Raw genomic sequence first — 26,041 nt, forward strand, 5'->3', positions numbered from 1 at the left:
CCTCAGGTTTTCTGGCCCCCATATAGTTAATTACTTGAATTATTAATAGTTTTAGAGACTCAAAAATCTTTGTAATGTACACTTTATGTTTCTAGATTGTACAAATAAAATACATACAAATAAAGCAGCTCTGTTTCTTGGTTGAAAAGAAGCAGCTTTCAAGTTCAGATCTCCTTGTCAAGGCCACATTATGCTGAAAAACAACTCTAGTACAGAGACCATAAAATGTTATCATGCTCTCTGGACCTACTGCATTTTTCTGATAAGAGGAAAGAGATAAAACCCAGACATTTCCAGCAATTTCTTGCACATGAAACTCCTTAAAGAGCCCCTTATCTGTGAGCCCAAAGACATTGTAACGTACTTTGTGTTACCCCTGGATCCTGGGTGTCATGTGCTTCTCCTGAACTCACCTGCTCCTCCTCGACAAGGCATAACTGGGGAGTCTTGGGCTTTATAAGAGTTCCAAGAGCCGGGCATGGCCCCACATACCTGCCCAGGTTTATAGAGCAGGACCATGGAGAAACCATTCCTTTCTGACCCCTTGGGTGGGATAATCTGACTTCCAAGAAGTTAATCACATTGTATTGGGTGCTGTGGAGGAACATCAAAGAAATAACAGGCAACGTTCTGCTCTCAGTGAGTTCCGGAGAGCCCATGGCCACAACAGTCTGAGAGAATGACCTTTGTCTAGGGCAGATGGAGCCAGGAGGACTGAATCCCTTTTGGTGTTTTGTTCTGTACATCTGCAGATGTTGGCTCTGCTGTTCACAGCTCTGCACCCATATCACTTTCTTACCCCTACCATTTAGCATGGACTTTACTTTCTGCTTAGCTACGACTTATCTTAGCCAGTTATGTATGTTGAATGTCTTCCAACTGCTTCCCTACCCCGTCTCCACCCTTTTCCACCCTGCTGTGTGTCCTAGGAGGTTGACCTGTCCTAAAGGGCTTCCTTGGCCTCTGGCCTCCTAATGGCTTCAGCCCATGTGGAAGCCTGACAGGAGATGCTCATTATCCAGCTCCTTCCCATGCAGTTGCTGATGACTTTGGTGACCAGATAGCCTTTCCCACACTCCTCTCTTTGGGTTCTGGAATTCTGGAAACCCCTCTTGGAGGCTGTTAGGCCTAGGGTGGATAATGGCCCTCCCTGGTGCATGAGATCCTGGTTATTTCTCCATCCCTTGTGGTTTACTTGCCTACACTGATTGATGGACTGGTTGATTAAGATGGTCTTGCTTTGTTCCCCAGGCTGGAGTGCAGTGGTGCAATCATAGGTCACTGCAGCCTCAACCTCCTGGGCTCAAGTGATCCTCCCACCTCAGCCTTTGGATTAGCTGGGAACATAGGTGTGCCACCACACCAGATTAATTTTTAAATTTTTTGTGGAGACGAGGTCTCACTGCGTTGCCCAGGCTGGTCTGGAACTCCTGGGATCAAGCAATCCTCCTGCCTCGATCTCCCAAAGCGCTGGGATTACAGGCATGAGCCACGGGCCCCCACCACCACGTTTTAGGACATGTTCACATTGGAATGTGCCCTCTGTTTCCAGCTGGGCCCCTGACTGGTCACTGTGGTCTAATGGAATGTGGTGCTGGCAGCTGCCAGCGCCTGCCCTCTGAGAGGGGTGGCGAGGGGCACACAGGAACAGACTGCCCCTACTGTTGGATGACTGGGTTAAGTCGCTTTCCCTCTCTGGGTCTCTGTTTTCCAATATTTAACATAAATGTTGTGGGCTTAGTGACATCCAAGTCCCTTCCAATTCTAACATGAGATTGTCTCGGAATATCTATTTTGTGTTCTGAATTTAATAATCGGTTGCAGAGGGCACCACAGGCAAATCTGTACTCTGAGTGGGTTGCTGCCACTCAATTATCTGACAGCAGCTGCAAACAGGTGGGCAGTGTGTTTTCCATAGGCAGCGACGACTTTTGGAGGTGGATTCAGAGGCACAACTAAGCTGCGCGGCGCATCAGGGTTCAAGGGCATGGGGCTCCCGCAGCTGTGGCTGGGGCAGAGCTGGGGCTGGTCCCTCCCTCCGGGAGCACAGGGCGGGCGGTCCAGTCTCACGTCTCTCGGCCTCCAGCCACACCCGGCCCGCGCAGGGGGCCCAACAGACTTTTCCTTTTCGGGCCTCAGTCTTCTAGTCAGCAAGAGCGGACAATGACCCTTCTCGTCCCGCCAGAGGAGGCGGCCGAGGGGCCTGAGCTCAGAGACAGGCCTTCGGGCTCAGGAGGCGCGAGCGCGGATGGAACCCGCGGGAGGAGCAAAGATCCCCGATGCGCGACAGGGGAAGGCGGGGCGGAGGACGGGGCCCACGCGATTGGTGCCCTGCCCTCCGCCCCAGCCAATGAACGGCGAGGGCGACTTGGGGGCGGGACGGAATCAGCCTTTAAGTTGCAGTGACGCGCTGGCGTCGCAGCTGCGCTTCGTAGACGCCGCGTGTCCGGGGTCGTACTCAGGCGCCGTCAGGTACCGCCCGGGCACCGCAGTCTTGGGGCTCTGGCTTGGGCCCTGGCCGGGGTTCGCTGGCGGCGGCGGGGGAGGCGGGCGGGCTCGGAGTGGCCGCGGCCGGGGTTCTGGGGATGCTGGCTGAGGGGACGCGCTGGGCCTCGGCCGGGGAACGAGTGTCGCTTGCGCGGCCGGTTTACTCTGCGGGCGGCTCGGACCCAGGCGCCCTGGAGTCGCCGGCAGGCGCGCATCTTCAGGTGGCAGGGGCGTGGCGCCCCACGGCTTGCAGGCCTGAGTACTGGCTCCAGCCCAGAGCGGCCGACAGGCGGGCGGGCGGGTGGGGCGGGAGGCAGGGAGAGGCTGAGGATGTGGCAGCTCCGCCTGCCAGACCAGGCGGAGCCGCCGCCCCCTGCGCTCGCGGCCTGTGGAGGCCAGGACTCGGCTCACCCGGCCCGGAGACCCCGAGGCGCCCCGGGGTTCCGGGGAGGGAGGCCTTTGGGCACTCTCGGTTCCTGGGGTAAGCAGGGAGGCTGCGTTCTGGGGACGGGGGAGCTGTGCAGTAAACAGGTGGCCCTGGTCACGCGGCGGGGGCGCTGATGCAGCCTTGGAGGGCAGGGTCCTCCTGGCCTGCTTCTGCGCCCTGCAGATCGGCCTGGCCATCGCTCCCCTCTTCCAGCCTGTGATTTTTTTTTTCTCCAGCTTCTGTCGAAATAAAGAAAATTGCGGAAGCAGAACCTTCCTTGCAGTAATGTGCAGGTTAATTAAATGGTGGGGGATGGGGGCAACAGGATTTTCAGCATGAAAACCTCCCTTTGAGGGCTTTTTGCAAATCCTGCTGAGCATCAATAAATGGGCTTGACGGGTGCCTTTCCTCGGTCGCCTTCCCGGGCCGGACGGGAGGGGTCATTGTCCGCCCTTTGCTGGTGAGAGGACTGAGCCCCGAAGTCACCTGGGCACTCGCCCTGTGACCCACCGTCTCCTTTTGTCACTCTACATCTTACCTTTTTGGTGTTCAGTTTTACCTCTTAGATAAATTACGGTGATAAGGGGGAAAAGAGAGTGACTTTGGAATGAAGTGGCTTTACCTTAAGAAATGACTAATGTTCAGTTTCTAAATTCTAAATTTCTTCGTCTGGGATTGGAAGAGTTTCTGTGGATAAGCTAGTTCTTTCAGTTAACCCCGGAACTGTTCTTTAGATTGTAATCCATCACTCTTATCCATGTGAAATCACAATAGACTCCTTTCATTAGAGTATCCTGGTTCTGTCTTTAGATGAATCTTTTCATGAAAACAAGAGTTAAATTAAAAAGCTTATTTTTGGCCAGGCACGGTGGCTCACACCTGTGTAATCCCAGTACTTTGGGAGGCCCAGGCAGGCAGATCACCTGAGGCCAGGAGTTTGAGACCAGCCTGGCCAACATGGTGAAACCCCATCTCTACTAAAAATACAAAAATTAGCCAGACATCGTGGTGCGCGCCTGTAATCCCAGCTACTTGGGAGACTGAGGCAGGAGAATTGCTTGAATCCGGGAGGCAGAGCTTGCAGGGAGTTGAGATCATGCCACTGCACTCCAGCCTGGGCAACAGACTCCATCTCAAAACAAACAAACAAACAAACAAAAAAAACTTATAGTTTTGGGTTTACAGTTTTTCGTGGTGTTTAAGATTAGTTTTGCATCCCCCCTCCCAAAGAAAAACCCAGTATAACTTTAAATAGTAAACATTTTTAAAAGATATTTTTTTCTTCAAAGCAACTGTCTTAATTTGTATTATCCCCATAGCTTGCCTTTATTACAGTTATTTGTGTGCATATTTTATGCCCTTTAGTGAGTTCTTGAGGACCAGTCAAATCTCAAACATTTACAAATAGCGATGAAAGCACCGAATTTGGATGTGTGTGGAGGATGTGCTGTAGTTGACCCCAATCCTTTCTGAGTAGTAAAACTAGTTGTTTGCCAATGATGCACTTGACTTGAGTTTTAGCCAGAATACTGATTACGTAAAAGAGACTTCTGTTGGTAGAACTTTTTTTTTTTTTTAAAGGCCTGTGTTTGTGAATGGTTACCTCAGGAAAAGTAAATATTTGTCAAACTAGCAAGAACAAATTGACTCCTCAAGTTGAATATTTTAAGTGGCTTTTGGATGACTTTGACTATTCTCTTAGAGTGAGAAAATAGTTTTTAAGAGTATAGGCTAAATTAACTTCAAAATGCAGCCTTTTGTGGAAATTCTGCTGTAGGTATGTTCTGACATAGATGGATGGGCTAGATGGAGAGAGTAATGGTAGCCTGAAGGACTCTGTTAATTATGTGGATGAAACCTTCAGTGTTAGAATTCTAGCTTGCCAAGAGCAATTTGTTCTCATTTCCGTGACTTGAGTATGGGCCTCAGGTAGATGCATGATAGCAACCTGGAACACATTATTTTGACCTTTAAAGGCCATTAGATCTAATGAAGTAAACTCTTGATGAAGAGATGAGTTATTCTAGAAGAGGTCAGACAGTGAACACCCCCTCTTAGAGTTAGACTCAACTTGGTCAGGGATAGGTGATCCCATAGTCTTGATCACTTGCTACCTTGACTCCCTCAGGAGTCCTAAGTAAGACTGACCTCATTTATTTGACAAAGGCCCACAGGATGCCCAACCTGGGCTAGGTTCTAGGAATGCAAAGTGAATTTTACTGTTTTTTAAAGGAGCTTAGAGTATAGACTTACAGGCATAAAAACAAGTGGCCTGAAGTGTTAGGACCCGTTACAAGTCTGCACAGTCCCAGGGAGTCTTTAGGAGGGACTTAAATAGTAACTTCTATAGGGAAGGGTGAAAAAAAAGCTAATGTGGACGCTAATTATGCATAGAAAAATAACCAAATGTTAATGGTTATCATGCAATTGTAAAATTGCAGGTAATTTTCTTGTCTGTGTTTTCTAATTTTTTGTCAACTGAAAAATGGTGTGTGTGTGTGTTTTTAAACAGTTTTAAAAAGAAATCATGGCAGTGTTGATTCTGATATTTCAGGAACTGGCTAGTTTTAAGGGCAAAAGGGAACTGAGTGGCCATTTTGTGCTGGATTTGGCACAATAACATTAACCCATTTAATCCTCAGTAACGCTTCAACCTCATGTTACAAATGGGGAAATTGAAACTCAGAAAGATTGACAACATCACCCAGAGTTACTCTTAAGAACCACAGACAGAATTTAAAATCCCAGCCTCCAAACTCTGTATTTTCCACTTGATTCTCCTGGTTTTGAAACCTTTGGGGAAGAGGATATTGTTGATGTTGGCTATTTTTAAGTCCATCTTAATTCTGCCGTAAGATTTCTCATACAGTGCCAAGGACAGTAACTTGAACACAGAAGGTTCTTTAATAGAAATGCATTTACAGGATTTTGATACGTCATGGTGCATCCAGTTTCTGACCTTTCCCAGTGGAATTAAATATCCAGACTTCATCTTAAAAACCTTAAGAATAGCTGACCCAGTGGTGTGCGCCTGTGGTCCCACCTGCTCCTGAGGCTGAGGCAGAAGGATCCCTTGAGTTTGAGGCCAACTTGGGCAACATAGCTGAGACTCCATCTGTAAGTGAAAAGAAGCAAAAACCTGGAGAATGAGTATTAGTAATGTTTTGAATGTTATTATTTTGTCACTAGTTATTCTTTAATAAAACTGCCGACACTTGACAGGTAAATGAATTTTTCATTCCATTTCTGTTGGAAATTAGCTGTGCAGATAACTTTTATATAAAATAAGAATGTTGAATTTAGATAATCTCAAGATATATATATATTTTGAGACATGGTCTCACTTTATTGCCTAGGCTGGAGTGCTGGTGGCATAGATCGTGACTCACTACAGCCCAGAACACAGGGCTCAAGAGATCTTTCCACCTTAGTCTCCTGAGTACTTGGTACTACAGGTACACGCCGCCACACCTGGCTAATTTTCGTATTTTTTATAGAGACAGGGTCTCCCCATGATCTTTAACTCCTGGGCTCAAGTGATCTGCCTTGGCCTCCCAAAGTGCTGGGATAATAGGTGTGAGCCACCGTGCCTGGTCCTAGAAAGTTGTTACAGTTTAGAGCACCACTAAGTATTGCCTGAGTGTTTTACTGCTAATTTGATAGGCAAAAATTAATGTTCTAATTTTTTAGTTGATCAAACAATTCATACTGAGTACAACATAAAGAACCCAAGAAGGAAATCATACATGAGTATTTTAGACTTCGCAGTAGTATTTTGGGGGAGTTCTGTATATGGTACGATTAGACATTTTTGCTAGCAGCTACCTCCAGTTTGATGATTCTTACATCACTTTTTTTTTGATTGTTGGTACCCACCCCTTTGAGATAAAGTCTGATGAAAGTTATGGACCTTCTTCTTGGAAAAATATGAGTCTGCATATAATTCTGCATTTTATTTCAGGAGATTTTGGACTCTCTGCAGACTGTCCCTGGATTGTGGGTTAAAAATCTGTATTCTGGTCTGAACCGTGGGAAGAAAAAATAATCGGTGAGTCTTTGGCAAACCGGAGTGCTGGATTTTGTTTAGTAATTGCAAATTCCTGAACATGCTGGATTTACTGGGTAGTGCCAAGTTTAAAGGGAAGTAAGCCAAACTCCAAGTATTATGTTTTGCTAATTTGGCAGCTCAAATCAAGAGTGCTGTGAGATTATACATGGTTTGACTTGTCATTGGTAGACTTCTGTTGAAACATGAATTAACTAGTCTTTTAGAAAGTAAGTATAGATAGAATAAGTATGCCTAGTTTTTGGCAACTTTCTCCTAATCATGAATTTATCTTTAAGCTTTTTTTTTTTTTTCCTTCCAGAGGTGATTCCTATGCACATGCTCTAATTTCCTTTTAATTGTTAGTTTTTTTCATAGTTTAGTTTTTACTTCATGGCTTATCAGGATGCTTAATGGTAAATTGGGTACAAAGAGGTGTGCTGAAGCCTTGTGGAGGGGCTGGTTTTAGGGCTGGGGATGACTGGGAGAGTAGCCCTGACTGTGCCTTATGTGATGGGGCAGCAGGGTAAACACCAGCCTGCTCAGTGATGTTTAAACTTTAATGCTCATACAAGTAACAGACTGTAGTTTGTAGTTTGACACTCTGTAGTTCTCAGTTACCTTTTGCTAACAATAGCTTTTTTTTTTTTTTTTTTGAGACAGAGTTTCACTCTTGTTGCTCAGGCTGGAGTGCAATGGTGCAATCTTGGCTCACTGCAGCCTCGGCCTCCCAGGTTCAAGCGATCCTCCTGCCTCAGCCTCCTGAGTAGCTGGGATTACAGGCATGCACCACCACGCCTGGCTAATTTTGTATTTTCAGTAGAGATGGGATTTCTCCATGTTGGTCAGGCTGGTCTCAAACTCCCGACTTCAGGTGATCCGCCTGCCTCGACCTCCCAATGTGCTGGGATTATAGGCATGAGCCACTGCACCCGGCCAACAATAGCTTTTATGCTACAGTTTTTTGAGGATAAGTTTTGTAGAAACAACCATCCTAGCAGAATAGATTGTTTTGTTTGGGAATCTCGTATATATATATGTGTGTGTGTGTGTATGTGTGTATTTATGTATGTATGTATGTGTTTGGTCTAATTCAACTTACTGTGAACACTTTAAAGCTATTATAAGTTAGCATTCTTTTCCTAGTCTTTTTGCCTTTCACCTTTATTTGTGATAAATTTGACCTACAGAAGTTTTAGATATTTGTGGCTAAATAAAAGATTTTAGGCTGGGCACAGTGGCTCACACCTTTAATTCGAAAACTTTGGGAGGCCGTGGTGGGCGGATTGCTTGAGCCCAGGAATTCAAGACCAGTCTGGGAAACATGGCAAGACCCCCATCTCTATGGAAAATACAAAAATTAGCTGGGTGTGGTGGTGCCTGCCTGTAGTCCCAGCTACTAGAGAGGCTGAGGTCGGGTAATTGCTTGAGCCAGGGAGATTGAAGCTGCAGTGAACCGTCATCGTACCACTGCACTCCAGCCTGGATGACAGAGAGAGACCCTGTCCTCCCCACCCTTGAAAAAAAAAAAAAAAGATTTGACTTTTTGTAGTTTAGATCTTTAGATCTTTGGTGTTAAGCAATTCCCATACCCCAGAAGTCAACTTTTTCCTCTCTACACCTGTTGTTTTTATTTTAGGATGGTCCCTTTTATTTTGGTAGAAACCAAATTCTACCTTAATTGCTTCACTCTCCATATGCAAGGACAAACGAGTTGTCAGTCCCGCTGTCTCCTGCCCCATGCCTAGTCTCTGGCAGTCTTCTCTGATTTGGTCTCCCTGCCTCTGGTCTCTGCCCTACGGTTGTAGCTGTCTCATAGCATCGTGCCTGATGGTATTGAACTGTGGTAGGTGCTTAGCAAATACTTAGTGTTTAGTACGTATTCAGTCAACACACAGTTCATTAGCTCTGGAAAGAGTCTTACTCTTACTGATTGGTTGATTGATTGACTGATTGACAGGGTATCACTCTGTTGCCCAGGCTGGCCTCAAACTCTTGGGCTCAAGTGATCCTCCTGCTTCAGCCTCCTGAGCAGCTGGGGGCTACAGGCACAAACCATCACACCTGACTCAAGGTTCTCACTCTTTTTTTTTTTCTTTTATAGAGACTGTGTTGCCCAGGCTGGTCTTTAACTCCTTGGCTCAAGCAATCCTCCCGTCTTGGCCTCCCGAGGTGCTGGAATTACAGATGTGAGCTACTGCGCCTGGCTATTTTTTTTTTATTCTTGAGACTGGGCCTTACTCTGTCTCTTGGGTTGGAGTACAGTGGCACAGTCTCAGCTCACTGCAGCCTCAACTTCCAAGCTCAAGCAATCCTCCCACCTCAGTCTCCCAAGTAGCTGGAACTACAGGTGCACACCACTACACCCAGCTAATTTTTCAATTTTTTGTAGTAATGGAGTGTTGCTGTGTTGCCCAGGCTGGTCTCAAATTCCAGGGGTCATGTGATCCTCTGGCCTCAGCCCCCCAAAGTGCTAAGATTATAGGCATAAGCTAAGGATTCTCACTCTTAATGCATTCTCTTTTCTTTGGACAGATCTGGTTTTTCTGCTTGAAGGACACAATGTTTTCCAAACTAGCACATTTGCAGAGGTTTGCTGTACTTAGTCGCGGAGTTCATTCTTCAGTGGCTTCTGCTACATCTGTTGCAACTAAAAAAACAGTCCAAGGCCCTCCAACCTCTGAAGACATTTTTGAAAGGGAATACAAGTATGGTGCACACAACTACCATCCTTTACCTGTAGCCGTGGAGAGAGGAAAAGGTACGTTTCAAATTAATCCGTCTCTTCCCTTTTCTTGAAACCTTTTATAAAAAAAAATTGCTTCCATATTTTCTCAATATACATTTTTCTAGATGTATTTAATGTATGTATTGCAGACACAATTAATTCTTCTTTTTTGGTTTTGTTTTGTTTTTTTTTGAGATGGAATCTCACTCTGTCACCCAGTCTGGAGTACAGTGGCACAATCTGGGCTCACTGAAACCTCCGCCTCCCGGGTTCAAGCGATTCTCCTGCCTCAGCCTCCTGAGTAGCTGGGACTATAGGCATGCGCCACCACACCCGGCTAATTTTTGTATTTTTAGTAGAGATGGGGTTTCACCGTGTTGGCCAGGCTGGTCTCGAACTCCTGACTCTGTGATCCTCCCACCTTGGCCTCCCAAAGTGCTGGGATTACAGGGGTGAGCCACTGCACCCGACCAGTGAATTCATTGATTGAGTGTCTAGTGCTGCTGTGTGAGGTGCTATGGAGGCTTCAAAGAGGAACCATTGTCTTTGTCATGTGGACCTTACCAAGAGGGAATGCAAGAGAAATAAGGAAAGTATGCTCATATTGCTGTCATTTTTTCCTTTTAACTTTTATTTTGGCGTAATTTTAGACTTAAGAAACGTTGTAACAAGTAGTACTAACATTTTTCTTTGACTCTTCTCCCAGATTTTCCAAGTGCTAGCGTTTTACTGCTTTGGTCTTAGTGTGTTCACTCCCTTCTTTTCTCCCCTCCCACGCCTGCATATTGTACATTGTTTTCTGACCTGTTTTGAGAGGAAGTTGCAGACATGACTCTCCCTTTTTTTTTTTTTTGAGATGGAGCGTCGCTTTGTCGCCCAGGCTGGAGTGCAGTGGCACGATCTCGGCTCACTGCAAATTCTGCCTCATGGGTTCAAGCGATTATCACACCTCAGCCTCCAAGTAGCTGGGATTATAGGCACGTGCTGCCACACCTGGCTGATTTTTGTGTTTTTAATAGAGATGGGGTTTCACCATGTTAGCCAGGCTGCTCTCCAACTCTTGTGACTTCAGGTGATCCACTCGCTTCGGCGTCCCATAGTGCTGGGATTACAGGTGTGAACCACCACGCCTGGCCATACATGACGTCTCTTTTTTTTTTTTGATAAGAAGTTTCACTCTTGTTGCTTAGGCTGGAGTGGTGCAATGGCATGATCTCGGCACACTGCAACCTCTACCTCTTGGGTTCAAGTGATTCTCCTGCCTCAGCCTCCTGAGTAGCTGGGACTACAGGCCCACACCACCACGTCCAGCTAATTTTTGTATTTTTAGTAGAGACAGGATTTCATCATGTTGGCTAGGCTGGTCTTGAACTCCTGACCTCAGGTGATCCACCCGCCTCAGCCTCCCAAAGTGCTGGGATCATAGGCATGAGACACCACGCCCTGCCACATGACATTTCTTTACCCATAGATACTTAGTGTGTCTTTCCTAAAACACAATGATTTTTTGAGATAGGGTCTCGGCCGGGCGCGGTGGCTCAAGCCTGTAATCCCAGCACTTTGGGAGGCCGAGACGGGCGGATCACGAGGTCAGGAGATCGAGACCATCCTGGCTAACACGGTGAAACCCCGTGTCTACTAAAAATACAAAAAACTAGCCGGGCGAGGTGGCGGGCGCCTGTAGTCCCAGCTACTCCGGAGGCTGAGGCAGGAGAATGGCGTAAAACCCGGAGGCGGAGCTTGCAGTGAGCTGAGATCCGGCCACTGCACTCCAGCCCGGGCGAAAGAGCAAGACTCCGTCTCAAAAAAAAAAAAAAAAAAAAAAAAAAAAAAAAAGAGATAGGGTCTCATTCTGTTGCCCAGGCTGGAGTACAGTGGTGCGATCATGGCTCACTGTAGCCTGGAACTCCTGGCTTCAGGTGATTTTCCCACCTCAGCTTCCCAAGTAGCTGGGACCACAGGTGTGCCCCACCATGCCTGGCTTATTTTTTGTAGAGATTAGATTTTGCCATGTTGCCCAGGGGGATCTTGAACTCCTGGTCTCAAGTGATCCTACCGCCTCAGCCTCCCACAGTGCTGGGATTGCAGGTGTGAGCCACTGTGCCCAGCTGACTTTCTCTTTTATAACTATAGAGTAGTTGTAAAAATCAAGAACTTAACACTGGTACAGCACCATGAGTCTGGAGACCTAATCCAGATGTTGTTTGTTCTCTTTTGTAACAAAAGAAAAACCTCCGATGAGTTGCATTCAGTTGTCATGTTTAGTCTTCTTTAACCCAGAACAGTTCCTCAATTCTTCTTGGTTGTCTTGGTCTTCTTTCCCTTTGTGTTAAGTATCTTGTGGGGACAGAGTGTAAAACTCTGTAAATACCCAGTTACTCATGAACTTTTACGCACAATTTTAGCATCCACTAATGATTCTTGCCTGAATAAATGATTACTGTGATAGTTGCCAAAGGGTGATTTAATCTACAATTTGGAATAAATAACGGCCTTAACCAAATAAAGCTAAAATGGATTACTTAGCTTTGTACCAGAAAATGACAATATAAGAGTATCGCACATTTTGGTCATTTGCCTGTATTTTATTTGGTGCCAGTGTTATAGACATCTCTTCTTTTGAACTATGGAAAATCTGTTTCATGTTACATGACACGGCAACATTGTTTTACTTTCCCACTAGCAATGTATGAGAGTGCCAATTTCTTCAGATCCTGTCAAAACTTGTTTTTTTAATTATAACCATCTCAGGGAGTGTGAGATGGTATCTCATTGTGGTTTTAACTTGCATTTTCCTAATGATTAGTGACGTTGAACATCTTTTCATGTGTTTCTTAGCCATTTGTATATCTTCTTCGAAGAAACAGCTATTCAAGTCTTTCTTCATTTCTTAAATTGGGGTTGTTTGTCCTTTTGAAATTGAGTTGTAAGAGTTCTGGAAGTTAGATCTTATCAGACACATGATTTACAATTTTTTTTTTTCCATCCTAAGGGTTATTATAGACTATTTCTCATAATTTTTGTCTGTTATGTATAACTTCTGCTTTTTTATTTTAAAATTTTATTTATTTATTTTATTTTATTTATAGGCAGGATCTTGCTCTGGTGCCCAGGCTGGAGTGCAGTGGCACAATCTCAACTCACTGGATCCTCTACCTCCCAGGCTCAAGCAATCCTCCCACCTCAATCTCTGTAACTGGGACCATACCCATGCCCAGCATTTTTCTGTAGAGTCAGGGGTTTTGCTGTGTTGTCCAGGCTGATCTGGAACTCCTGGGCTCAAGCGATCCCTGCCTTGGTCTCCCAAAGTGCTAGGATGACAGGCGTGAGCCATGGCTCCTGGCCTAACTTCTCCTCTTAAATTCTAATTTTGGGTCCCAAATCTTAGAATTAGGTAAAGGTTTTACTCCAGAGTTTATAACCTTTTTGTGTTATTTTTGTTAAATGTGTATTTTGAAGCCAGGCAGACAAAATACAATTCTTAATAATTCCTTACAAATCAAAGTTTATTATGCCTGAGCTAAAACAAGCTTTAACTACAAATGTATAAATACTACATATATATATATAACTACATATAACTATAACTATATATATATAACTACAAATATATAAATAGAGGTTCATATGTAGGCATTCAGCGGGCTTGCTAGCACTCTTAATCTTTGGACTTCATGCCACATAGTAATTGTCTAAAATAATTTTCCTTTCTTATGTATTTAGGTATTTACTTATGGGATGTAGAAGGCAGAAAATATTTTGACTTCCTGAGTTCTTACAGTGCTGTCAGCCAAGGGCATTGTCACCCCAAGATTGTGAGTGCTCTGAAGAGTCAAGTGGACAAATTGACCTTAACATCTAGAGCTTTCTATAATGACGTACTTGGTGAATATGAGGAGTATATTACTAAACTTTTCAACTACCACAAAGTTCTTCCTATGAATACAGGTAAAACATTTCCTTTTTTTGTTAAATACCCTCAAAAATAACCTTTTTATTTTTTGATAGTTTAACATTTTAAAAAATCCAAACATTTTTCTCTCCTGATAGGAGTGGAGGCTGGAGAGACTGCCTGTAAACTAGCTCGTAGGTGGGGCTATACCGTGAAGGGCATTCAGAAATACAAAGCAAAGATTGTTTTTGCAGGTATGTGAAATTAAATATTAATTTCTGTGATTGAAACATACAATATAATTTACTGTGGCCAGACGTGGTGGCTCATGTCTATAATCCTAGCACTTTGGGAGGCCAAGACAGGAGGATTCCTTGAGCCCAGGAGTTGAAGACCAGCCTTCTGAGCAACATAGGGAGACCCTGTCTCTATCTAAATTAAAAAAAGAAAAAAAAAATATATATATACACACACACACACGTATTTATATATTTTATATATAAAAGCATTATATATATAATTTATTGTTTTAATTTACTGATGAAATACTTGTAATATGTTTTGCCTAGTACATGGTACGTATTTGCTGAATGTTTCATAACAATTAATGAGGGATTTCCTCTTCTTGGAGATTATTTCTTCATGTATGGGTTTTCTTTCTGAACTCCCTATTCCTTTCATTTGCCTGGTCAGATTTTCTTTATAGCAGTTATTCAGTTAATTAGATAGTCTTACTGGTGGAGGGTTTGTGTTGGGTGCTGGGGTTGGGTGAAGTTAGTGTGGGGCCATGGCCTATGTAGACTGTGGTTTGAATCTTGATATTGGAGGTGCTGTTATGCCATGTTCCTCTTAGAAGCTGTTGGAAAGAGGAGGCTTGGAGTTGCCCTTGTTAGGCTTCTGGGACTGGTTGAAAGAAATAACTTGAATTTTGGTTAGGGAGACTAGTAATTAATTGAGTGGATGTAGTTTGACTGTTGGATTCTTTATATGATGTTCACTTGGTTTTTAAGCTTTATTTTTTTAAAAACAAGTATGTATAGATTTGTCGCTATAATGGTCAAAGTTCATGCTTGTGATCATTGAAATTATTAAATATTCTGCCATGTGAACACATGCAGTTAAATGATAAACCCCATAATGTAATAAAATCCAGAGTTCAACTGAAGGCCAGAGGTAATTGGTATTTGAGGGGACAGATTGGTATTCCCAAAGAAGAAATCTTTGCAAAACTCTGTAACTTGCTATTTAAAAATCTTGTGCTTTCATTGTAGGACAACATAACTGTGTCTTGCAAACAAAAATGGTGTTTCTGGTGACTTTCATTCTTATAGACTGTGTCCAGTCTCTTTCTTAATAGCAAAGGGTGCAAAGGTGTTTTCACCTGAGTATTGAAAGAAGCTGGTGAGTCAGTGGGGTGGAGAGGCAGAGGAAGACTGTCCCTAACTGTAAGTCCCTTATACCGGCAGGGTAAGTGACCGAGGATGAGGTTCCTGAGGCTAGGCAGGGGAAAGAAAATAGGCTTATGGTCTAATCAGTGCATTTCTTCTTAAACAAACCTAGTCAAAATCAATGTGCTATTGTTTGTGGACAAGTAAAAGAAGAGATTACTTGTAGGTAAGGGATGCTGGTGAAAGACGCTTTGCAAGAATAGTAATTAGAAACAAGATGAAGCCAAAATACTATATTCCAGCACTGATTAATTGAGTTGCTGCTGGCAGAGATGGTAAGAAGATGAAAACATTCATGATGTCACAAACTCCCAACCTCTCTGTTATTTTACATGGTGTCTTTCCTTCTTGAATTTAACCCTCTCTGAAACTATCCAGCTCACTTGCTTTACTGGTTTATGTTAGGTGTTTTTTCCCTACTAGAAAGGAAGCTCCCTGAGGACAGAAATCTTGCCAGTTGTGATCCTGATCTATTTCCCAACATTTTTTTTTTTTTTTTTGAGACGGAGTTTCACTCTTGTCACCTAGTCTGCAGTCTGGAGTGCAATGCGCAATCTTGGCTGACTGTAACCTCCGCCTCCAGGGTTCAAGCAATTCTCCTGCCTTAGCCTCCTGAGTAGCTGGGATTACAGGTGCCCACTACCACACCCAGCTAATTTTTGTATTTTTAGTACAGACAGAGTTTTGCCATGTTAGCCAGGCTGGTCTTGAACTCCTGACCTCAGGTGATCCGCCTGCTTCGGCCTCCCAAAATGCTGGGATTATAGGCGTGAGCCATCGCACCTGGCTTCCCCAACATCTTTATTATTATTATTATTTTTATTTTTTGAGACAGAGTCTTGCTCTATTACCCAGGTTGGAGTGCAGTGGTGCGATCTCAGCTCACAGCAACCTCTGCTTCCTGGTTTCAAGCGATTCTCATGTCTTAGCCTCCTGAGTAGCTGGGACTACAGGTGTGCACCACTGTGCCTGGCTAATTTTTGTATATTTAGTAGAGATGGGGTTTCACCATGTTGGCCAGGCTGGTCTTGAACTCCTGACCTCAGGTAATCTGCCCACCTCGGCCTCCCAAAGTGCAGGGATTACATACGTGAGCCAATATGCCCGGCCTATTCCCCAACATCTAAAACAATGCCTCACATAGTAGATCCTCAGTCACCTTTATTAATGGATAAAAAATGTTCCAGAAGAAAGGGAAACCTCTGTCATTTAGCATCATAAAGGATTATAATATCAAGGAAGGCAAAATGGAAACGTGTTTGGATTGCTTGAAGATCTTTTCTCCAAATGAAATTGGAAATGCATTGTGTTGTTAGCCTGCAGTATTGGAGTTTTGAAAGGAAAACTGCTAATTGTCTGTGAAGGATATTCTCTTTCTCGTATCAGTATCATAAATGCACCTTCTCTAGAAAACATGCATTGAAGACCTCAATTACCTCAATTGTTAGGGCTTGTTACTGGGTTGGGGATTATTGAAAGAAAAGTAAGTTATCTATCTTCAGGGTCTATATATTCCGGTCAAGAGGCTCAGTAGAGAGAAAAGACTAAAATAGGAATTACAAGGCCAGACCTAGTGGTCTTGTGTCATAGGAGCCATGGTGTTTAATATCAGACTTTGTTTTAACAATTGAAAGCCCACTGAAGGTGCACTAAAGCAAGCCCTTGATTTATTTTTTGAGTCAAACTTCTTGTGGTGTTTTGTGGAGATAGCGCTTATTGAATTTTGGGTTTCTTTGAAATAATCGCTGTTTGTTTCTCCTTTCTAGCTGGAAACTTTTGGGGTAGGACTTTGTCTGCTATCTCCAGTTCCACAGATGCGACCAGTTACGATGGTTTTGGACCATTTATGCCGGGATTCGACATCATTCCCTATAATGATCTGCCTGCACTGGAGGTATTTCACTAGCGTCATGGTGCTTAGCTCATTGTGAATAAAATTAAAGCTGTTGAATATATGAATTCGAAATACATTATATGACAGTAATGCAAATTTATCTCACTTAAGTTAGGCCACGATTTCAGACTTGTTCTCAGTAGCGAGCAATTAGTTTCCAACGCAGAGAAAGCTGAGTTCTGTGATCTACTCTGTACAGCCCGCCAGCTACTTTAGATGTGTGTCCTTCATAACAATTAACTTGGGTATACCTGCTTACTTGCTAGGTAAAATTTCTGTTTTTAGCTAGCTTTTTAAAATTATGAAGTGGAAGACTTTTAAAGAAAGCCTTAAGTTGGCTTTAAAAAGCTATTTACTTTAGATTTAATTTAAGTAATTAATTTCTTTTTTTGAGACAGAGTCTCACTCTATCGCCCAGGCTGAAGTACAGTGGCACAATCTCGTCTCACTGCAAACTCCACCTCCTGCGTTCAAGTAATCCTCCTGCCTCAGCCTCCCAAGTAGCTGGGACCACAGGCACACACCACCACACCCAACTCACTTTTCTATTTGCTTTAGAGACATGGTTTCACCCTGTTGGCCAGGCTGGTCTCGAACACTTGACTTCAAGTGATCTGCTCACCTTGGCCTCCCAAGGTGCTGGGGTGACAGGCATGAACCGCTGTGCCCAGCCAGATTTAATTTATACTACATTTATATATTAGAAAACAGGCTGGGCATGGTGGTACATGCCTGTAATCCCAGTGCTTTGGGAGGCCAGGGCTGGAGGAGCACTTGTGTTTAGGAGTTCAAGACCAGCCTGGGCAGCATAGGGAGAGCCTGTCTCCACAAAAAAATTTAAAAATCAAGGTCAGGCACGGTGGCTCACGCCTGTAATCCCAGCACTTTGGGAGGCCAAGGCAGGCAGATTGCTTGAGGTCAGGAGTTGAGACCAGTCTGGCCAACATGGTGAAACCCTGTCTCTACTAAAAATACAAAAAAATTTAGCTAGGTGTGGTGGTATGTGCCTGTAATCCCAGCTACTTGGGAGGCTGAGGCATAAGAATTGCTGGAACCCAGGACACAGAGGCTGCAGTAAGCCAAGATCGTGCTGCTGTGCTTCAGCTTGGGTGACAGAGTGAGACTCCATCTCCAAAAAAAAAAAAAAAAAAAGCCAAAATAAATAAAAAATTAGCTGGGCATGGTGTGCAGCTACTTGGGAGGCTGAGGCAGGAGGTTCACCTTGAGCCCAGGAGTTTGAGACTTTAGTGGGCCCTGTTTGTGCCGCTATACTCCAGCCTGGGCAACAGAATGAGGCAAAAAAGGAAATGTAGGCTAGTGTAACTTAAAGGTGAAGTGTTTGGAGCTTCTGATAATTGAATGGCAGTGAATTTGAAGTCTTCCACTTCAAATTCTTGTGAAGTCAGAATTTATGTTAGTGCAAAAACTTGTTTTGCATACTTCATAGAAAATATGTGTGGTGTGTGCTTTCAGATTTCCAAGTGTGGTAGAAAGAAGATTATTAAAACCTATTCCTATTTCTTTTGTAGCGTGCTCTTCAGGATCCAAATGTGGCTGCGTTCATGGTAGAACCAATTCAGGGTGAAGCAGGCGTTGTTGTTCCAGATCCAGGTTACCTGATGGGAGTGCGAGAGCTCTGCACCAGGCACCAGGTTGTCACGTTTACTGTTTGTGATAAGACTGAATGGGCTCCTGCCCTTAAATTACTTTCCACTAGAGGGCGATGGCATTCTAAGAGCTTAAGTACTTTCTAGTGCTTAGAAACGACTTTTTCCTGTCTCTGGCCTTGTCCTGGGCCCTGTGCAGAGCTGCAGATTTGGCCTTAACAGCGTTTCCTTCCTCGCTGCTCCAAGAGCCTTTCACTGTGAGCCCCCCCAAGCCCTTTCTCCCAGGGCTGATAGTAGTGTATTTTGTTTACCATTTGAGAGTTCTTGTCACATATTAAATGTTTGTGGAATAAACAAATAAATTAATTTGTTCCCAGAGGGTAGTTATGTCCAGAAAAGCCATACAAAACCCTCAGCTTTGCATCAGCACCTTTTCACTATGTAGAGCAGGGCAGAATGGGCCTCTAGGGAGATAGGGGCCTGACAAAGGAAATAGTTGGTGAGTCTACAAGATTCTCATAGAATAGTCTTGAAATTGTGTGTGTAGTTAAAACATTTTTACAAATCTGAGGGCACATCAGAATTACACATTTATTGTTGGTAGGGGGACAGTGAAATAAAGATGGCTATTTTCCCTGTGGAAATGAAAATGATCACTAATGGAGTTAAGTTTTTTTCCCCAATAGGTTCTGTTTATTGCTGACGAAATACAGACAGGATTGGCCAGAACTGGTAGATGGCTGGCTGTTGATTATGAAAATGTCAGACCTGATATAGTCCTCCTTGGAAAGGCCCTTTCTGGGGGCTTATACCCTGTAAGTTTCATGTCCCCCCTCTTTCCATTTCCTACTCTTGTAAAATATACCCCTAAAGTATTTATACATCAGCTGATTGTGACAATAATGCCTTTCAGATGGTTTGATTTTACCAAGTGTGCTGTAGGCCACTTGGAATATCTGTAATAAAAACATTTAAGGTACCAGTGTGTGACCCACTTACTTACTGCCTGAAGAATGGAGTGTGCCTTGGAATTTGCTATGACACTGGATTTGGGTGGAAACAATTTACCCTCAGAGGACTCCTGTAGACTCCTGTCCTTTTCTCCAGTGTTCAGAAGCATGGCATATTACTAATTGTTTAAAACCATGACTGGTGAACATAGAAACTGAAAAAATTAATGTTTGTTGTAGTTCATGTCTTGGGTTTGCCTTTCAGAGCCAGTAATTGTTACTGCATCAGAGGTCTCTGAAGTATAGATGGTTTTGCTGAATAGACAAAACTTTTGCTAAAAAGAATTGCTCAGCTTTGTTTTTTAAGCATTTAAACAAAGCATTTCATCTCGACATTGGAAGGAATTGTGAAATTACATCATTGCAGAAATAGCTTTTCTCTTTTAGTTGCAAAAGTATATTGTTTTGTGCCATTTGTACCTGAAGTATTTGTAATGTTTTAGGGTATGACTTAGTTTGTTGCCAGTAGTTTTAGGCTGGCTGATGTAAACTCTTGTTGAAGTCATTAAGTATCAGCTTCTTGGCCGGGTGCAGTGGCTCACGCCTGGAATCCCAGCACTTTGGGAGGCTGAGGCAGGCAGATCACCTGAGGTCATGAGTTCGAGACCAGCCTGGCCAACTTGGTGAAACCACATCTCTACTAAAACTACAAAAAAAAAAAAAAAGTTGCGTGTGTGGTGTGGTGGTGGGCGTGTGTAATCCCAGCTACTTGGAAGGCTGAGGCAGGAGAATTGCTTGAGTCTGGGAGGCAGAGATTGCAGTGAGCTGAGATCACGCCACTGCACTCCAACCTGGGTGACAGCGAGACTCTGGGGATAAGAATGCTTAGTAGAATGCTTAGTGCTGACAAATAACGTGGTGAATTGACCGTCTTTCAGGTGTCGGCAGTGCTATGTGATGATGACATAATGCTGACCATTAAACCAGGGGAGCATGGATCCACATATGGTGGCAATCCACTAGGCTGCCGAGTGGCCATCGCAGCCCTTGAGGTAAAAACTGATACAGCCACACAGTGTCTATTCTTTAAAGCAATGTTGAAGTGATTTTTAATTCGGGCCCGCTGGTATAATAAGACATTCAATAAGAATGCCAAATATTAGAAAACATGAAGTACAGAGGAAAAATTTTAGGAACAAGATATTCTCAAAAAGTAATTTAAACTTGGCCTAGTAGACTGGATTTCCTTTGTGGGCTTCCTGAGTTCACAGACACCTGGTGCTTTGGGTTCTTTGGCCCTGGCTGGCCCTCACAGAACTCTCAACTGTGACGCACCTACCAGCCCCGTCTTTTTGCTTAGCAAGCAAGTCTTCTTTTAAGTGTATTCATAATGTTTTCAGACTGATTTTTTTTAAGTGCCTGCTGAAGGCATGCAATTATTATGTAATCTCTGAGGATAGATCTTTGTGGAGGGGAAGAAACTATTGCAGTTTAAGAATTACATTTTCGCCATTGACGTATTCAATTAATGACAGTATGTGAGTTGGATTAAATAATCTTTAATCCTTATTTTGCCATGAATGATTGGCAATAGATTTGTGACAAAGGCAGGGCTCTGAGCTAGTGTATGTTTAATTAGAAATTAATACAGGCTTTGAAAAATAGCAATGAAAGTTAAGTTCCTCTGGTCTTGAATCTTGTGTTTCCTGTCCTTACAGTCCCCGTTGTCATCCAAAGAACAACAACAGAAAGGACAGTCTTAACATTTATATAATTTTCTTTTTAAATGTAGGTTTTAAAAGAAGAAAACCTTGCTGAAAATGCAGAAAAATTGGGCATTATCTTGAGAAATGAACTCATGAAGCTACCTTCTGATGTTGTAACTGCCGTAAGAGGAAAAGGATTGTTAAATGCTATTGTTATTAAAGAAACCAAAGGTATGGAGATAAAACATTTACTCAAGATAATTTTTTTAGAAAGACCTAAAATACACTTGGTATTTTATTTTATTTATTTATTTATTTTTCGAGATGGAGTCTTGCTCTGTCTTCCAGGCTGGAGTGCAGTGGTGCGATCTTGGCTCACTGCAGCCTCTGCCTCCTGAGTTCAAGCAGTTCTCTGCCTCAGCCTCTTGAGTAGCTGGGATTGATTACAGGTGCATGTCACCACGCCCGGCTAATTTTTGTATTTTTAATAGAGACGGGGTTTCACCATATTGGCCGGGCTGATCTCGAACTCCTGACCTTGTGATCCGCTTGCCTGGGCCTCCCAAAGTGCTGGGATTACAGGTGTGAGCCACCATGCCCAGCTACACTTGTTTTTTTTTTTTTTTTTTAAGATGGAGTCTTGCTCTGTCGCCAGGCTGGAGTGTAATGGTGCCATCTCGGCTTACTGCAACCTCCAGTGCCCTGGTTCAAGCGATTCTCCTGCCTCAGCCTCCCAAGTAGCTGGTATTATAGGCACATGCCATCATGCCCAGGTAGTTTTTGTATTTTTAGTAGAGGTGGGGTTTCACCATGTTGGTCAGTATGGTCTCGATCTCCTGACCTCATGATCTGCCCGCCTCGGCTTCCCAAAGTGCTGAGATGACAGGCATGAGCTACCGTGCCCAGCCACACTTGGGATTTTAATTGGTTGTTGGTTCTGTTTGAAACTGTTGACTGACATAATGACCAAGCCTTTTAGATAGATTATTGTCTGATTTATAATTACATTAAGAGTATAAAAAATATAGCTCTTTTCTAAATGAAGGCACATTTAACCAATTTGACTCTTGTTCCTTTAAGACATTTGTTTTTCTGCCTTAAGTTAGTCAGGCAGTATTTAGAGAGTTCAAGTATTTTTGTTGGTGAGACTGGACTAGAAAGTGTCCTCTTTGCTATCCTTCCCTCCCTCACTTTCATGCTTTGTGTCAGTAGAGGTTATAGGAGCAGCAGTAATAATGACATGAGTGACAGTGATGGTGTCAATAATAAAAGTAATGTTGGCTGTCACTTAATTGGGTGTTTTAGTACATTCTTTGTAACCCTTAAGTGTTCCTTGCTGGATTTTCTTGTGATAACTCTTCCTTTTAAAGCAACGATTCCAACCTCCCAACCTTGGCTGCACTTAAAGAATCACCTGGGGAGCTTTTTAAAAAAATGAGTCAAAGCCTGGCCTTACCCCAGGGATTCTGATTTGACGCATCCGGGGTGGGGCACGGGCGTTAGCAATAGCCTTTAAGGTGATTCTGATGTGTAGCCAGGTTGAGAATCGTTGCCATAAAATCTTGAGCTCAGGAAGCGAGTCCCTTTTCAGAACGTGTAGTGTTCACTGGGTTTTGAGTATTGCCTATTTTATGTTAATCATCTGTATCATATCAAAGTTCCTTTTTTTCTTTTTTAAAATTTTATTTATTTTGTTTATTTATTTTTTGAGACAGAGTCTCGCTCTGTGGGGCTCGAGTGTCTGTCGCCAGGCTGGAGTGCAGTGGCGTGATCTTGGCTCACTGTGACCTCCACTCCTGAGTTCAAGCGATTCTCCTGCCTCAGCCTCCTGAGTAGCTGGGACTACAGGCGTGTGCCACCACGCCCAGCTAATTTTTGTATTTTTAGTAGAGGTGGGGTTTCACCATGTTGACCAGGATGGTCTCGATCTCTTGACCTCGTGATCTGCCCACCTCGGCCTCCCAAAGTGCTGGGATTACAGGTGTGAGCCACCATGCCCAGCTACACTTGTTTTTTTTTTTTTTTTTTAAGATGGAGTCTTGCTCTGTCGCCAGGCTGGAGTGTAATGGTGCCATCTCGGCTTACTGCAACCTCCAGTGCCCTGGTTCAAGCGATTCTCCTGCCTCAGCCTCCCAAGTAGCTGGTATTATAGGCACATGCCATCATGCCCAGGTAGTTTTTGTATTTTTAGTAGAGGTGGGGTTTCACCATGTTGGTCAGTATGGTCTCGATCTCCTGACCTCATGATCTGCCCGCCTCGGCTTCCCAAAGTGCTGAGATGACAGGCATGAGCTACCGTGCCCAGCCACACTTGGGATTTTAATTGGTTGTTGGTTCTGTTTGAAACTGTTGACTGACATAATGACCAAGCCTTTTAGATAGATTATTGTCTGATTTATAATTACATTAAGAGTATAAAAAATATAGCTCTTTTCTAAATGAAGGCACATTTAACCAATTTGACTCTTGTTCCTTTAAGACATTTGTTTTTCTGCCTTAAGTTAGTCAGGCAGTATTTAGAGAGTTCAAGTATTTTTGTTGGTGAGACTGGACTAGAAAGTGTCCTCTTTGCTATCCTTCCCTCCCTCACTTTCATGCTTTGTGTCAGTAGAGGTTATAGGAGCAGCAGTAATAATGACATGAGTGACAGTGATGGTGTCAATAATAAAAGTAATGTTGGCTGTCACTTAATTGGGTGTTTTAGTACATTCTTTGTAACCCTTAAGTGTTCCTTGCTGGATTTTCTTGTGATAACTCTTCCTTTTAAAGCAACGATTCCAACCTCCCAACCTTGGCTGCACTTAAAGAATCACCTGGGGAGCTTTTTAAAAAAATGAGTCAAAGCCTGGCCTTACCCCAGGGATTCTGATTTGACGCATCCGGGGTGGGGCACGGGCGTTAGCAATAGCCTTTAAGGTGATTCTGATGTGTAGCCAGGTTGAGAATCGTTGCCATAAAATCTTGAGCTCAGGAAGCGAGTCCCTTTTCAGAACGTGTAGTGTTCACTGGGTTTTGAGTATTGCCTATTTTATGTTAATCATCTGTATCATATCAAAGTTCCTTTTTTTCTTTTTTAAAATTTTATTATTTTGTTTATTTATTTTTTGAGACAGAGTCTCGCTCTGTGGGGCTCGAGTGTCTGTCGCCAGGCTGGAGTGCAGTGGCGTGATCTTGGCTCACTGTGACCTCCACTCCTGAGTTCAAGCGATTCTCCTGCCTCAGCCTCCTGAGTAGCTGGGACTACAGGCGTGTGCCACCACGCCCAGCTAATTTTTGTATTTTTAGTAGAGGTGGGGTTTCACCATGTTGACCAGGATGGTCTCGATCTCTTGACCTCGTGATCTGCCCACCTCGGCCTCCCAAAGTGCTGGGATTACAGGTGTGAGCCACCATGCCCAGCCCATACCCAAGTTCTTTTGCATTAGTTCCTTGTGTGATTAATACAGCAGCCTTAGCACTTTTGTTTGTCTTTTTTTTTTTGGCCTGATCTTTTTCATTTATGAAACACTATGATATGCTAATCATATCATTCAAACCTAGTTATGTGCTTGCTGAAAAGTGAAAAGTAACTTCATTTTTAGGAGTAAAAATAAACCAAGCTTGCAACTCCAAGCTTCCCTTCCTTTTTTGTTTTTTTAAATTTTTTTTAAGATGGTGTCTTGCTCTGTCACCAGGCTGGAGTGCAGTGGCGCGATCTCTGCTCACTGCAACCTCCACCTCCTGGGTTCAAGCGATTCTCCTGCCTCAGTCTCCCGAGTAGCTGAGACTACAGGTGCGCGCCATGACACCCAGCTAATTTTTGTATTTTTAGTAGAGACGGGGTTTCATCATGTTGGCCAGGATGGTGTTGATCTCTTGACCTTGTGATCTGCTCGCCCCAGTCTCCCAAAGTGCTGGGATTACAGGTGTAAGCCACCACTCCCAGCCCAAGCTTCCTTTATTTGAGCAAGTTCTGGGAATTTTGTTTTGCCAGACTGCACTTTGCCCATACATATGACAAGGGATGTTTAAACATTTATCTTTGAGCATGTATGTTTTACTATTTTTCTTTAGATTGTGATGCTTGGAAGGTGTGTCTACGACTTCGAGATAATGGACTTCTGGCCAAGCCAACCCATGGTGACATTATCAGGTTTGCCCCTCCGTTGGTGATCAAGGAGGATGAGCTTCGAGAGTCCATTGAAATTATTAACAAGACCATCTTGTCTTTCTGAGGGTAGCCAGCTGTTTTCAGTGGTCTCTGGGAGCCAGCTGGAGACAGGTGGTCTTGTAAAAGCTTTGTTCTTAATGCGGGCACATTCCACTCCCATGAGTCTTCAAAAACTTTTTTTTTTGAATATATGTTTTTTTCAGTTGATACATAATAGAACAACGTTTCTGGCCCTGCCATTTGCTTTGTAACGTAACTAAGAGAATGTAATGGCATATATATTCAGTGAAAGTGTTTTGATGTGAATGTGTACTTTCTGAGTGAAATGCATCTATATACAGACAGCCTCTAAATCAAGTTCTTCAGTATAATTTATATATGTTTTTATAATTTCCTCAGTGGTATAAGTGTTTTATATTTGAAAAAGTTATCTCTGGGGTATTACATAAAAGGCTTCACCTTATAAAATGAAATCATTATTATTGAATTTTAGGAAGGATTAATGGTTAAGTGTATATAAAATACTAACATTAAGTGAACTTCATATTGGCCAACACCAGGGTTGTATTCTATGGATGTCATTATTTTGAATTAAGAATTAGTGTTTAACATTCCTAAATTGTTTTGAGTGCTTGATTATAATTTGTAAAAAATGTTTATTTTCAATATTTCTTTAAATTTAAAATAAAGCTTATATTTCAGATGTC

The 26,041-nt window shown here is 43.3% G+C and overlaps 1 protein-coding gene and 1 long non-coding RNA gene across 6 annotated transcripts; one reads left to right on the forward strand and one right to left on the reverse strand.

The window, feature by feature from the left end:
- Positions 1-2,368: 2,368 nt before the first annotated feature.
- Positions 2,369-26,041, forward strand: OAT (ornithine aminotransferase). 5 transcript variants are annotated; one of them, XM_033179911.1, is made up of 13 exons: positions 2,386-2,472; positions 5,839-6,031; positions 6,876-6,962; positions 8,599-8,805; positions 9,495-9,720; positions 13,411-13,635; positions 13,738-13,833; positions 16,794-16,921; positions 18,451-18,573; positions 19,215-19,343; positions 20,417-20,530; positions 21,271-21,415; positions 25,238-26,041. In XM_033179911.1, the coding sequence occupies exons 5-13, from the start codon at positions 9,522-9,524 to the stop codon at positions 25,396-25,398; spliced, it is 1,320 nt and encodes a 439-aa protein (XP_033035802.1). In that variant the 5' UTR covers positions 2,386-2,472; positions 5,839-6,031; positions 6,876-6,962; positions 8,599-8,805; positions 9,495-9,521; the 3' UTR covers positions 25,399-26,041. The 5 variants fall into 5 exon arrangements, with proteins under 5 accessions (XP_033035810.1, XP_033035794.1, XP_033035777.1 ...); XM_033179903.1 differs by lacking the exon at positions 5,839-6,031 and having other exon boundaries at positions 2,379-2,472; XM_033179894.1 differs by lacking the exon at positions 8,599-8,805.
- LOC117065289 lies at positions 16,015-24,870 on the reverse strand. Its single transcript, XR_004429873.1, has 2 exons — positions 24,519-24,870; positions 16,015-16,068 (listed from the first exon to the last, which is right to left on the reverse strand). It is a non-coding gene; the product is annotated as an uncharacterized LOC117065289 (long non-coding RNA).

Source organism: Trachypithecus francoisi, unplaced genomic scaffold, assembly GCF_009764315.1.
Source record: "Trachypithecus francoisi isolate TF-2019V2 unplaced genomic scaffold, Tfra_2.0 Contig01579, whole genome shotgun sequence".
Taxonomy (NCBI): domain Eukaryota; kingdom Metazoa; phylum Chordata; class Mammalia; order Primates; family Cercopithecidae; genus Trachypithecus; species Trachypithecus francoisi.

Excerpts from the sequence above, each read along its gene's own strand:
- OAT (XM_033179919.1), top strand. The coding sequence starts at position 9,522 with ATGTTTTCCAAACTAGCACATTTGCAGAGGTTTGCTGTACTTAGTCGC. Across the intron at positions 9,721-13,410 it reads AGCCGTGGAGAGAGGAAAAG|GTATTTACTTATGGGATGTA; the intron begins GTACGTTTCAAA and ends TTATGTATTTAG. Across the intron at positions 13,636-13,737 it reads AGTTCTTCCTATGAATACAG|GAGTGGAGGCTGGAGAGACT; the intron begins GTAAAACATTTC and ends CTCTCCTGATAG.